General features: G+C 36.9%; 1 protein-coding gene across 1 annotated transcript in view; it reads right to left on the bottom strand.

The window, feature by feature from the left end:
• Positions 1–15,119, bottom strand: part of ANKS1B (ankyrin repeat and sterile alpha motif domain containing 1B) — a 456,808-nt gene that overhangs the window by 307,976 nt on the left and 133,713 nt on the right. The window contains exon 10 of the mRNA XM_009882636.1: positions 10,431–10,596. Within this exon, the coding sequence (XP_009880938.1) occupies positions 10,431–10,596 (166 nt within the window). The remainder of the gene's footprint in view (positions 1–10,430; positions 10,597–15,119) is intronic.

Raw genomic sequence — 15,119 nt, 5'->3', positions numbered from 1 at the left:
TAAGAATTGACATGGCTTCTGCAACCTCAATTCAGCCTCCTGTGTGTATGCATTCTGAAGTCGTTTTTAATTATGATTATAATGCTGTTTCTCCACAAGACCTCTGCTGCATCAAGGACATAAAGGAGTGGGGGAAATGGACAATGGAACAAACCAAATTATGGCACATTACTCTAGAAACGTGGCAGGAGAAATAATATTATAAAACAACAGAGATGTGAAATATTTTCCCTAAATATCAAACAGAAACTCATATGAAAATATCCAAAGGGAATGTTAAGTGAGAGCTACTAAAGCTAGAATTTTTTAATTAACAGATCTATCTCACTTGTATCCAAGAGTTTAAAAAGATCTGACAAGAAGTTATTTCAACAAATGGTGCTGTTTCTTAATAGCACTTGGAACATTGATAAGATTTGAGAAGACTAAAAGGAAGCTAATGGAGTAACCTTAGTAGTTATAGGCTTTCAGCCTGACATCAGGAATAATGGAATAGCCAATAGGGATCACCATTAATAATAAATGAAAAGGGCATAGGTCATGCAAATTAGCATTGCTTCAGAGAAACTGGATCTTATTTGTTAACCTGGGTTTTAAATTAAAATTTAAGTTTGTTTAATACAAGTAAATAATTTGACATTTTCTTTTATAATACATTTGGGTTAATATTATATATGGGTTATTAAAATTTATTAAAGTGGTCTATGTTTGCAACAGAGGTAATTTTAAAAAGCTAATAACATTTGGTTGCAGATGTAGATGCATGAGAACTATCCACTGTATGTATCACTCACTTGCTCTTTCCAGACTACCCAAAAGAAAAAAAAGTTAACAGTTTTACCCATCTTTATCCTGAAAATACCATTGGGGGTGGGAGGAGGACCAAAAAGCCTGTTATAAACCTCGTTTCTTTTAACGCTCTTTGTTGGGATTCTGAAAGGTCCCAGTTCAATGCGCAACAGCCACTCAAGAAAGCACGACACTAGAAACTGTGATCACTGAATGCTTCTACTGCCCACTTCTCAGTTTGTGATACTGACGTTATATTTTTGCTTTGCTGGATAAATTCTGTTTTTATCAAAAGGCAAGATGTGAAATGAAACAAAAAAGCAGGACTTTATTCCCAGCACAGCAAAAAATCATTTTTTAACACAGTGTTTTCCAGTTAGAGGCTGCCACTCACCTGGTGACAAAATTTGAGGATTTCAATTTTCTAGTTATTGTTTAATATGAGAATTTTACGATAACAGGAGTTTGTCCAAATACAAAATTGTTCTGTTTAAAATACAGAATAACTACAGGAACAGCTGTGTTAGGGGAACCTATGGCTTTATCTCACCTTGCCCAGGACTGCTTAGAGTGGAAGCAGACGATGGATGAACTATTATTGAATTCTTTTCTCATCCATCTTCTTTCATTTATTCATTTGCTCGGTTATTACATTTATAATTTGAGTCACACCCTAATGAAAACTGTGCTTACTTTGCACCACAGGAGTTTAATTTTATTTTTTATCTCCCTTTGTAATTTCTATTAAGAAAGACGATTCCTGCATTGTATAAGAAAGTGAAACAAGAAAGAGTGGATATATTTTCTGCTTTAAACACTAGGTAAGGAATATATGCGCTGTTGGTATAACTCTACTGTTATGGCTACAGCCTTATCAAGCAAGAATATGGAACAGGACCTGTATACATAAACTGCATATGGATCACCTGGATCTGTTTCTTCGGTGATATCAGAAAGCTGGCTTACCTGAACTACCTAGGAATGGACTTCACTGGAGAAAATTTTCAGGCTGTCTCACCCACCTCCTGAAACCTACCCAAAGGTACTTAAAATGGGTCATAGCTGTCACATGCTGTCAGAGTGTGATTTTAGGGAGGTAGCTAACTGGGCAGAAATCAGAGATGCACACCGCGCTGACCTATCTACAACCACTTCCAACTACAACAGCGTTGTAATACTTTAAGAGGTATCCTCTCCTGATTTCAGATTAAATCAGAATCCTAATCTCATATCATTACTTAACTGACCAATTTCTAATTTTAATAAAGAACCTTCTTTTGGAAGAAGACGTATACAGTGAAAATGTAACCCTACTGAAATAAATGGCAAAACATGCCCTAATGTCAGTGAAGTTAGGAATATATACCAGCTTCTGAGACTCAGATCACTTGAAGACCTACTGGTCACAACCAGTAGGTTAATAACACCTGTCAACAAAATAGTAACCAACATGGAACTAGAAACACAGGTGAACTGTGCTCCTCTAAGAGATATAGTACTAAAAAAAGCTAATATAAAGAATCCTAATTGTACTCCCAGAACTATGATAATAACATCAGAAATGCAGAAATGGATATGAAAATGTCATTATGATAAAACAGAACTCCCAAGCTGCCCATATTTTGGGGATTTGTACATAGAGAAAATAAGAACTGTAAAATGCCAGAAAATACTTAAAACCAGAAAATAAATTATAAATTTATAATTCATAGTATAGGAACAACTGTATCAGCAAACACTCTACAGGCATAATTTTCAGAAATCTTTTCTTTTACATTTTTGAAAGGTACTTAAAATAAGTACTAGCTGTACTGAAGAAAAAAAAACAAAATGCATGATAGAAGAGCTATTGTATATTTTATTCTTCCACCAGCGCTCCCTTCACGCTTATTTAAATGCCACGTGAAATTAAAAAATATGAACTGCAAAGAAATGCTAGTGCATTAGACAAAATTACTTCTGATAAGTAGTGTGCACTCTATACAGTGGCAGTAGGAACGACAAATATGAAGTGTGTCATCACTGAAACTCAGTCAGAAGGTTAGTTTGGTTTCCAATATACTGTGTTCTGGCAAAGATTTGTATCTTGAAGCTCTGAATGCAATCCTTACATCTTTATAAATTAACCTGTTAAAACAGGTAAATTGAGGAATACTGTACTATAGCCAAATTCTCTCCATATGGCTCAGACACAGGTTAAAGCAAGACAAAGAAGAGCAGAGAAAAATTATGTATAGGTTTTCCAACTAAGGCTGGGCATTATATTTCACTTTCATTTATTGACTGAAAAAAATACAGCTGAAAATTGTTTGATAATTTTCAATTTTCACTTTAAAGTAAATTTCACTAAAAAGCAGGTAAATAAACAGCAAAACAAAAAAAATATTTTCAACTGGACTAAATATAACATTTAATTGAAAAAAATATATCTCCTTTTTGGTTCAACCACTTCCGGTCTTCTTACAATCCTTATAACTTCACTCTTCTCCTCTTACACAGAAAAGGGGAAGGATATTAGGGCACAGTATGTAGTATCATCCAGATTTCTATCCAACACCTTAAACGGATGCATAAGTGTAGAAATAAAACAAAATAACTTGAACATACTGTGATAAAAAGTACACACTTTTGGAAGACCTCTATGCAACACTTTACCACCCTTTGGAGTCTTCTAGCCACCATGAGAGGGCAGTACATATAGACATGCATAAGGGCAATAAGAGATTTTTCAGAATCATTCAGGGGCTGCCCAGAATTGCTTCTTGAAGAGTTGCTGGAGAGCTCTGACTTAGCCAAAGACAGTATGTTAGGGTTCCTCTGTCTTGACTTCAGTTGGCCATGAATACACTGAGGCTGGAAATGAGAAGCTGCTTAATCACTGGCACAGAAACCGGTGGTTTGAAAAAAGACTTCTGTTCAGAGCAACAGGCACAAAAGCCCAGCTATTTTTAAGATGTATCTGAGACATTTATTAAAGGAACTACAGAAAGGCGAGAGCCTACGTTTTCTCCCTTGAAGGGGGGAGAAGGGTATCCTCATCATGTCAGGGCACTTTGAGACTCTCTTACTCATTCTTCTCATGGCCTATGAATCTTGTGTGCTAAAGGTAAATGGAGATTAGAGTGTACAGAACACCCTGAGAACTGGGAAACTTTACTTAATAATGGGAGCATTTCTCTAAGGACAAAAATTGCTTAAAAGAGAAACCACTTGCTGCCTAAGAAAGGCTCCAGCTATTAGGTTGTTATGGAAACTCAAGCCTCTTTTGTCAGTTATTTACTCCACCAAACTGATGCACAGCTCACATTATGATACACACCTATGTTTTATGTTCCTTATTGAAGCTCTGAGTGGCTCTTCACTTCTCACTCAACATACAGATGAATTATACTCTTTGGAGATACTGTCTCCTTGAGTGACAGATGGAAGAATAAGGGACATTGATTATCATTCCTACATTACGTCAGGCCCTGAGGCACTAACAAGTTCCCATGGCCCTGACCAGCTTTCTGAGGTTCTCCATTCACATCCCACTACCTGGAGACAGCATTTCAGCTCAGTGTGGGGCCTTTAGTTCCTGCCTGAGCTATGCTGAAGGGGTGCCTGTCTTGTGCCTATGCCCTGTGCATCCAGACCCCATTTCATGGGCTGACTTCCCAGCTTGACCTGGGACCTGGTCTTCATCATGAACCTTCCTGGCCACCACTGGACCTGATCCTGACCTGCATATTGACTTTCTAGCTTGACTTTAGATCTAGCTCATTAGCACAAACTTGCTCGATGAACTGGGCTCTTGGCTGAACCTGGCTACGATCTCTAGGTCTGCCCTGCTCGTGGGTGGTGAGATAGGGCCCTGAATAGCAAGGCCCCTGCTCTGTAAGCCATGGTTGTCCCCTTTGCTCCTGCTTCCCCATCCCTGAAAGAGCAGCTGACCCTTGCTGCTCCCTGACACATCAGGTCTGAGACTTCGTACTTGGGAAATTCAGTGTTCATGGCAGGTAGGCTGGAATGATTTGAATATGTATCACAATACCAAATGCTTTCATGGACCATCAGTTGCTTCAGAAACATCGGTGTCAAATAAAGCTAAATTTCATAGACTTTAGCTATTTTCCGATGGTTCCAGACCAACTGTCATATATTGCAGTTACTCTGCTTGATAAGAGACACCCTCCTTTATTAAGTTCTCGCTACACAGCTAAGATGATCTTTCTTGATCACTGAAGTATTTAATCCCAAGGAATGAAACTGTAGGTCATGTGTTTAAGTGCACTATATCCTGCTATCTCTGGTTTAAAAAGCATGCTTAAATGAAATACAGCTCTACTAGCACTCCTTTGGTTTGAAGCAATTTAGGTGAGTGGACTTCAGAAAGGTTAGTGCATGATCCTTCAGATCAATTATAGTTTCAAAATGATGAAGCATGGGTGACTAAGGCTAGCCTCTTCAATTTCTATTCATCCAGGCAATTTTGTATATCTGGCAGCGTGATGGTTCCTTCTTGCGGCCACTTTGCACTGGTTTGTTTATAGATAGAAAATAACTGCAAAAAAGCTAAGGTATAAATTCATTAAACGAGAAAAGATGCATTTGTTACCTTAGTCTCAATCTGGAGAATTGAAATGTCCAAATACTCAGGATAGGTGCTGTGACGATTTGTAACCGAACTCAATCAGAAACTGATGATCTGACAAATAGCACTTTATTTACCAAGCCAAATATTTAACGATTTTGGAAACTATGTAGAAGATTCGTATTTTAATTTTGATAAAAATGTTATCTCAGCTAGGCTATTTTTCAATTCAGGTTTCTGAAGAACTGTCTCCTAGACATTTGTATGAGACTGCTGACACAGTGTTGTACAGTAGACACTAGAATACAAGCAGAGGTGAGCTGACACACTGGCTACAAATTTTCAGGTTTATTTTCACTGTAATGACAAGGGAGGGATGCCAGGCTGCAACAGCAAAAACTCCTCGTGTTGCAGTAGATAGGCCATCTTGGGGACAGTTTGATATGTTGTTGTAATTCAGTAACAAACATTTTTTGTTAGCTTCCCTGCTGCGATTATGAGGCTATAAGAAAAAGGTATCATTAATTACAGATTTATTGTCTTGCATGGTTCTCCTTGCAAGTTACTGGCACTTAAGTGCAAATTGAGTAATTTTTCTAAATGACAAAAACCATCATGACTGACAACAGCAAGATTTCTCCAAAGCACATTTGTGTTTCAACTCCTTGCCTTGTGTTTTCCTGCTACAGGCTAGTGGCAACACATCACCCATCTAAGGACATTTTTATCCCCTTGACAGAAGCCATATCTTAGATCTAACTGGGTAGAGTAGCTGTACCAGCGCTATCTTTGAAATTGCTGACTTGGGAATTGCTGACTATGCGGTGGCTGAGAGCTCAGCATAAGTGAAGGCCCTAAGTATTTACCTTATTTTTCAGCTGGATTCTGCAGCCCACACTGAGTTCTGCAGTGCTGCAGCTGAGCTGTTTCCAGAGTTGAAGGTGGCTCACTAAGGTCCTCCTGACCTGCAGCCACAGTAAAGTAACATAACTGGAAAAAATAGGTCCTTGAGCTAGAACTCCCTTACCGAAGGATGATTTTCACGCAGTTTACAGACAGCAATGTCTCCTCCTGTTATTGAGATGCTGTGTTAAAAAATTCATTAATCTACATGGGCAGATCAATTTTGCCAAAGGAGGATTTTTTTTTTTTTTTCCCACAAAGTTATTCATGAAAAACAGAGTTTGAAAACTTCTCTCTAATTCCTAATGGTACTCAATGAAACCTAAAAACATTTTAAGCGGTACTGGCCGTCATTCACTGTTATTAAAAATTTAGCATGTAGACTGCCACCTGGTCTCACTCCTAGGGAGTTCTGCAGTGGAATCTATAGAGGCAGACTGAAAGAGATATGATCTCTCTATTGGCTGTGGATACGCACTTAACACCAATGAAAAAAATACACTTAACATTTCTTCTGTAACGTTGCTCAGATTTCATTCAATATTTTTGCTGAATAAAGTGTATGACATTATAAGGTGCAAGAATGGAGTATGGTACAAGATGTCCAAGCTACCAAGGATGCAAGTTAAGTCTGTACAGGTCTTCAATATCACATGCCCAAATGTAGCATGGTGCTGCACCTAAACATCTGCTACAAGTATTCTAGACACTCGATAACTGATCAAAAACACACTAACTTCATGAAGATACTTGACAATGCCTACTTTAGCATTGGAATTATCCAGTGCCTTGAGCTTTAGCCATTTATTAAAACTTTACACCTTTTCTGAGATGATTTGTTGCTGTAGTTCACAAAATTTAATTACATCTTTAAGACCGAAAGGGCAATACTAATGCATGCCTTACGAGCGAATAAAATTTTATGGTTATTTTTCAAGGTGAAATGTATCGCATGATTTCTTTTTTTAATGGAAGGGCAGTCTAAAAATTAAAATGACTAGTAGAAATGTCTAAGCTTAAGGAATACAGATACTGTTCTGGAATAGCCCAACAGAAAGATTAGGAAGATTGATTCATGAATCAATGAATTTATGAAATTCATTTTATGAGATTGATTTATGAAATTTTAAATCCAAATTTATATTTTTCTAAGCAGAAAAAATCGTCTCAAAGAGTGCAGTATTTCAGAATATTCCTATCAAGTCTTAGCTGTTAGTTTAAAAGCAGAGATACTGAGACAGAGATGAATACACTCTGCCAACCCTGTCCTTTCAATCTACTGCAGAAACAAACAGCTTAACTTGAACTCAGGCACACATGCAGTCTTTTTTACTCTTAGATTGGTTCTAATTAGAAGCAATTGTTTTAACTGCCAGCATAAACCAATGATGTAACTGCTCTTCTTCCTATATAAACCTAATTTCTTGCAAACAGACAAAACTCACACAACATAGGATTTCAGAAGTGGAAGTAACAAACTTTGTGAATTATTTGATTTCCTTTCTGTTCAGTTTTTCTCCCTTATAGCTAACAATCCTTTACCATTTGGTGCAAGGAGTTCTCGTCCTCTGCTATTCCCTACCAGTTCCCCTACCAGTTCAAGAATAAGTTTTGGGAAACTAAAACTAATATGTAAATATAACTACAGAGCAGTCCGTTTTTTCCCCAGTAGACCAGAGACTGATGTCTGGCAAGGTTACCATTCTCAACCTGCTAGGAGTTTACTGGCAGGGCAGATAATAGTTAAAACGCGCAGCCCTACAGCTTGAAAGGCCAGCCAGAATGACCTTTCCTCTCAATATAGGAAAGGAGAATTTTCAATCACCGAGTGCAGTCAGTCTCACTTCTAGTGCCAAGAGGTAGTAATGCCCTAGACAGTGGGGATAGCTGATCAGTGTCCTATCACCTAGGGAAAGGAGACTGACAGATGCAATTTTATGTTCAAAGTGCTGCCTCATGCTCTGAAATGAACTCTACACATGACATAGTACAGAAATTTGAAACAGCATTCCCAAAGTCAGCATGCCTCAGTGACACAAAAACAGGGAAATTCAGGAAAAAGGGTATGCAAATTAGGTATTTGTTTTAAACGAATTATCTCTCTAATCATACATAATGTATTCAAGCAATAAATCTGTTTGAACTGAAGTGACAGGCTGACATTCACATACAATTATGTGTAGTGTTAAGTACCTTATAACTGTGAGTGACACGGCTGATTTCATTTGGGCCATTTGTAGTACAAGATAACAGCCAACATGATTACAGCTACAGCTTACAAGCCAGGCCAGTTAGATAACTACTACATTTATAGCTTAAAATAAAATCACATTTTGGAATCTGCTTATCTATACAGCCAAATGTTCTTCCCAATAAAATGCCAAGGAAAAGATCATAGTGGTATATGGAAAACTAAGACAGAAGGAATTACAGTACATTTGTACTGTCAACTCATTGACCTTGTTAGATCTTATAAAGATGGGTGCCATCATGAATGTCCTACAGTTTCCTCGGTTCTCCTCTGGGCCTCTGATACGCACCATATTTAACTATACACAAAACATATTTCCAGACTAAGACCTAAAAATGTCTTTGTTAGGATCTGTTTTTCATGCTGATCTTAATGGACTTACCATGCCTAAGAAAAAATGCTGTTGTTCAGCAGACAGCACTCTTCCAAAGCCTGGTAATTTAACTAGCAAAAAGTCTATTTATTTTTTTTTTTTAATACTAATTACAAGGGAAAGCTTTGTAGTCAAGCCCCATTACCACAGAGGCAGATAATGAACTCCCTCGGCCAATTTATGGGGTAGGGGTATGGCAGTCTTCCCATTGCAATAAGTATGTTTATGGTGATTAATCAAGTAGAAGTCTGAAAAACAAGGATAATTTGGCATTTTCTTCCTTTACTGAACGACAACCCATAATATTGTCCTGCACAGTCTCCTAATTTTTTAGATTATCAGAACCAAAACCCCACCAACAAAGTAAACCACCTGTTACAAAAGTAGTCATGCTGATGTTCAAGTCAGACTCTGGTCCACTCTGTGCGTCGATGCTATAAAGATGCTATCCTATTTTGTGCTACTTCTTAGACCACCATTCACAATGCATGTTCCCTCAAGTCTTCTTTAGCCCAAATTTTATGGAGAGGTGGGAATTATGATCCACTCCACCTCACCTTGCAGGCTCCAAAGCTGTATCTTGCTATCTGGCCCTTATATACTGTGCCTGGTATAGCTCTGGCACTCTTCCAACACTAGTTCAGCTGTGAAATCAAGAAGGTGCTTCCCCTTACGCAGACTAGATAGGTAACATGATGTTAGGCAACAATCATCTGTCATTCTTGTATATTTCCCAAATCATCATTCATAATCAAGATAGTGCAGGTCAAAAAGTCAGTTGCCTATTTCAGATAGGTCTGTGCTGCTGAGAACTGTCATTTGTCAAAGCAGACTCCAAAAGCAGTCCAATCACTTACAGCGAAATGATTATATTCTGAAATTCCTGTACCAGGTGGTGACTAATGAAGAGTTCAAACAAGGGTAATGCAACAGAGCATATAATTTTGGAGAACATAAACAGAGTCCTTACAAATAATACCATTCATCTGACTTGGCATAATTCTATTGGTTTTTAACTACTGTAACTCATTGCTGTTCAAACCTGTATAATACAAACAGCAGTCTGCCAAACTGTCATTTAATATTTCTATCGATTCCCATTCACTGTTTCATTTTAAAAAATGGAGCACATCTTCCTTTATGTGACACGGAAATACAGAGTACTTAACACTTTGAATTAGTTGTATAATGTTGCTAAACACTTCATTAAAAAACAAACAGGTTGGTAAATAGATTACTGGAAAGGCTAGGCTTAAAGCAATTTGATTTCTAATTTGGTTTTTTTGTAATCTTCTTATATTTACCTAGGAAATTAATTAAACCTCTTCTTTGTTTTCCCTTCTACAGTATTTTGCTATTAATCTTTATTCTGATATTAAGCTCCTATGGTATCTAACAGAAAACTATAGTCATGCTGTGATAAGTAAATTGAGTACTGTATTCTTAAAAATATAAACCTATACCTTCTATATATAATTTTATACCTTCTATAACATTACACTTACAGCGAAGACTATGTAAAGGATTATTTGGTGATTTACCTGGTCTTGAGGAAGGAACTCTTGCTATCTCTAGGGAACAAGGTTTTTTGGTCACTGCTATGTCTATCGAATCACAAAGACTGCTGTCATTTTCTGAAGGAACTGCATCCAGAGGTACAGAGGGTATTGCTTCCAATGCATAACCTCTCTTCTTTGAATAAGATTCCTGAAATGGAAAAATTTAAGTAGGTAAGAGAGAGATTTCTCAGATGACAGAGGCAAAAAAAACAGGTTCAATAACTCTGGCTAGCAGGGTCGAAAATTCAGCAAATTAAATACCACATTCAGCTGAAATCCAAATTGTAACAGACTGGAAGAATTACTTGTGTGCTACAAGATAACGTTTCTTGTTTCTTTAAATTTTTGTGTAATATAGTTCTTGTTTAGTTACAGAAACGCCTCTATTCTATATGTTGGAGCAAAGCTCCAACATAACTGGTCTTGCCTTACCTGCTTTGCTAGGTTCGCATTCAGAGGATGTCTCTTGTTCAATTTTTTTAATTATATCTCATGAAAGTGACAATTACATTAACTACTGCAATTACTTTATCTTTGGGGATGGTTTTACAATATGTTTATATTACATATACGAAAGCTAAAGATATGCCATTTACATGTTGATGGCAGAATCCCAGGTTGTGAATAGAGATGAATTACTGCACTATATTTGAGTGAACGGCAATAATGGCACAAGGTCCCTTAAGAGTGATACATGCAGTGGATTCCCATCATTAGCAAATCTTGAGGGAGGGAAAAAAGGAATTAGCCAGAAGTTTTGCTGGTACACTAAAATGTCCAGTCAGCAGACTGCCTCTGCTTTTGAATGTGAATAACAAGATACCATACAGTTTCACCAGAGTTTCTTGATTTGCGATTTATTTATTTTTAATCCCAGCAAAAAGCAATTGCATGGGCAAAGACATATTTCCACATCTTTCTTACACTGGACATATGGATGCCTGGGAAAGTCAAGCACTGCACATAAATCAAATATGATATAATAAAATGCAAAGGGCCAGAATGCACCCTGACAGTTAGGATATTATCACAGAACTACTCAGAAAATTACTGAAGAATGTGATGACCAGAACAAGATGTGGAATAACAATTTATTCAACAAGAACTCATACTGCCTAAGGTAAATTATGACTGTAGATAACATTCCCTTTTTTAGGTAAATTATTTCTATTGTTAGCGGATCATTACACTACCGAACTCTTTGCATTTTTTCCTGCTCATTGTGTTGTGACCTGACTTTTATGAGAGTTCATAATCAGAGAATATTTCAAGTCCTCTTGAAGGAAAGGGTTGAGATGGCAGCAACAAGAGCTCCACTTCAAAATTCTACTTGATGACTTCAGTAGAATCAAATTTCAAACCCTAGGTTAAACCACCACTGAATAAAGAATTTGAAAATGAATACTGGAAACAGTTAACGGGGAAAAAATATACAAAATAAAATAATCAGAATACTAACAAGCATTAGCAATAAAAAATGAATATGTACTAGCAAACAATACAAGGTTAGTGGTCAGTGTTCAAAAGACATGCCTAAAAGATGAATGCAATTGTGTCTCTATGCCTTTTACCCTTTCCTGTTTATGCCGAATCACAGTATAAGCTCTCTGCATTAGTAAACTTACCAATATATACTAATGGTAACTACTTTCAGCTAGCGGACTCTAAAGACATAACACGGCATTGGAGAAGTTTGTAAATGGGCTTACTGCAGCTCCAAATACAACGTTTTAAACTTAAGCCATCTCATTCCTTAAATGAAGTTAATAGATAATTATTCCTGCAGCCCACACCTTGTAGAAAAAAAAACCCACCAAAACCTATTTTGTTAAAATCCTGCAAATAACACCAGCATAAAATGAAACACAGATATTAGGAAGAGTACAACTGAAATCAAGAAGTTTACAAACACACAGTTTTATTACTGGAATAAATGTGCACGAGTTGAAACCTTAGGTTTAAATTAAAGATGACTTTAAAAATATTGTAACTTAAAAATAACAGCACTGTTAAGTCTGTATTATATTCCTGCCTTTTTATAACAATACATATAGAAAATATTTCTCCCTAGGCTGCACTGTGTGATGAGGAGGCATCAAAGCAGCTGAAGTGCAACTGCAGGACAAGCAGATTCCTTCCTACCATGAAAAAAAGGAATTTCTACCTTGTCCATTTAAGTCTGCTGTAAAAACACAGAGGCAAAAATTTATTTACCAAAGCAATGACTAAAAAAGCAGACTTCAATTTAATCCTTTCTGTAAGAGTAAGTCAGAAAGCCAAAACCCTAGTAACAGTAAATCTGCCTAGAGAAGCCCATGCTTTAAAATTGTCACCAAACACTGAAGTGAAACCCTGCTCAGCTCCTGAATTCAGCTTAAGAAAAAAAAAAAAAAAAAAAAAGAGATATATGAAACATAAGAATAGACATTAGATCAGAATTTATGTCTATGTCACCCAATATTCTGCCTACAAAGGCTGCCAACAGTGCTGGCCTAGAGAACAGTGAGACCAGAACAAGACCAGGACAAGCATGTAGTAGTACTTCTCATACAACCCTTTAAGGGTCCCACACCTCGTAATTAAAAGGTGATGACTTTGTTTTGCATGTCCACCAATCAATCTTTCTAAAATTACCTTCTCAAGTTGCCTTTAGAGCACATGTCACTTTTTACAGTTTGCACACACCCCATTTTGTTTTCTCTGTCCCATGAAGTTTGACATCCCTAGTTCTTGCACTTTAGAAGGCAATGAATGGTTGTTCTTTACTTATTCACTCCTTGTGATTTCACAGACCTCTATCACACTTCCTCTGTCCTCTCCTTTAAGGAACGAGAAATTCTAATCTACTCACCCAGCTGTTCCACGCTTTTGGCTATCCCTGTCACCCCTCACCCTCTCAATCTTCAGTGATGTGACAGGGATTAGATTATCACATGGCATTCAAGATGAGGGCTCACCAAGTATTCACACTGACATAATGATGTTCCCTCTTTTGTACTCTACTCCTTTCCTAATTGCTCTTAACATTCAATTTGATTTTCTGAATGTTATTCAACATTCTGTAATTAACATCGCAAGAATATAAATGTCAGAGAAGAATAAATAAAAATGATGAGGTTACTGAGAAAATGGTTGGAATGTAAATTACTGACAAGTAAATTCTTCCTAAATCTCTCCCTAATAAACCAAATATGATAATAGCATGCCAAGCAAAACTTAAGTAAGTTAGAGTCAAAAAAGAATTGTTAATACTTTAAAAAGTCCGGAATGCTATCATTAAGTGAAGATGATAAGCCTTAATTAAAAAAGTGCATATGTAGCAAAAAAAAAAAAAAAAAAAAAAAAGAAACTTCTCATTGCTGGAGAAAAGCAATCTAAAGTCTGGTTGTTGCAGTGTGTTCTCTATTTTGCAGGCACTGAGCATATTCTAGAAATTTTTAAGCTCTAAACTAATTCAAGCTAGGTGTTAGCAGATAACATAAAATTGTCTTCAAGTATCAGGCATCAAACAATGTGATTCTGTTGTTTTCTAAGACTAAAAGCTCTTCAGCATTCTTCTCAATATCAATTCTGTTGTCTCACCTTACCCACTACAATGAGCAGTAACTCTACAGTAGTCCTACGTGTCAGATATTTTCATCTGCATAATAAAACCTTCTATAGAAATGCTCTTCCATTACAACTGAATAATTTTTAGTCCCGAAATCAAAATAATCTGAGTTTAATTTTTTTAAATTAGAGATTATTCAATCTTGAATTTCTGTAAACTGTTCCAAAAAGTCGAAGATGACACATGTAACTGACCACCACTATCAAGCCAGATTTAGTTCTTATTTGAAATTACAGCTTCATAAAAGCGGTGCGCTGGGCTGCCAGTACATTAAAATAAATATTTTTCTGGAAAGGATAAAAATACATACACAATAGAAATGAGAGAAAAAGAGAAGAGCGAGAGTGGGTGAGTCACTGGGAAAGCATTAGAGAACAGAAAATATAAATTAGATTTTTGCCTTGTAGAAAGAAACAGCAATGTGAGACTGAAGTTGCAGAGCACGTGCCAGGGACATATCATGACCCTTACTCAGAGGCCTCCAGCCTGAGCACATGCTTGATGGTATAATACCCATCACATGTAATCTGAAACCTAAATAGGACTAGAAAATAGAAAAGGGGAGGAATGTGATTGCTGATCAGTGGGAATGAATTTGCTTGTAGAATATCGATATGGCAATTGCAAATGGTTATATAGAAATGTGAAACAATATTCCATAACATGAATAAACCTTCAAAAACTACATGATATTCAGTTAGGCCTTCTTTCCATGTTTCTGCCAAGCTTCTAGCTACTCTTGCTTCTGCCTTCTAGATGCTCTTGCATTCCTTACACGAATCAATCTGAACGCTGTATGCTCAAGGACTCCGATAGAAGCAGTATATACAAATTTGTGTTTGTATGACCTAAGAATACAATGATAGAGGCTCAGTAGGCATCGAATCTGAAGTGACATTCTGACAAGAAGATAGAATTTGTACGTAACTGAAATTTTTTCATACCATTCATCTCCTTTCCTATAGAAATCAGGTTAGTTGAAGTTGTTTTTACTTCCCTGGAACATGGGACAACATGTCAGAGTCAGACATGACTGACAGATGAGCAACAGCAGAAAAACC

This window comes from Charadrius vociferus, unplaced genomic scaffold (assembly GCF_000708025.1).
Source record: "Charadrius vociferus isolate BGI_N301 unplaced genomic scaffold, ASM70802v2 scaffold72, whole genome shotgun sequence".
Lineage (NCBI taxonomy): Eukaryota > Metazoa > Chordata > Aves > Charadriiformes > Charadriidae > Charadrius > Charadrius vociferus.
Note: the sequence above shows the minus strand (reverse complement) of the source record. Positions and strands in the feature narration are given on the sequence as shown.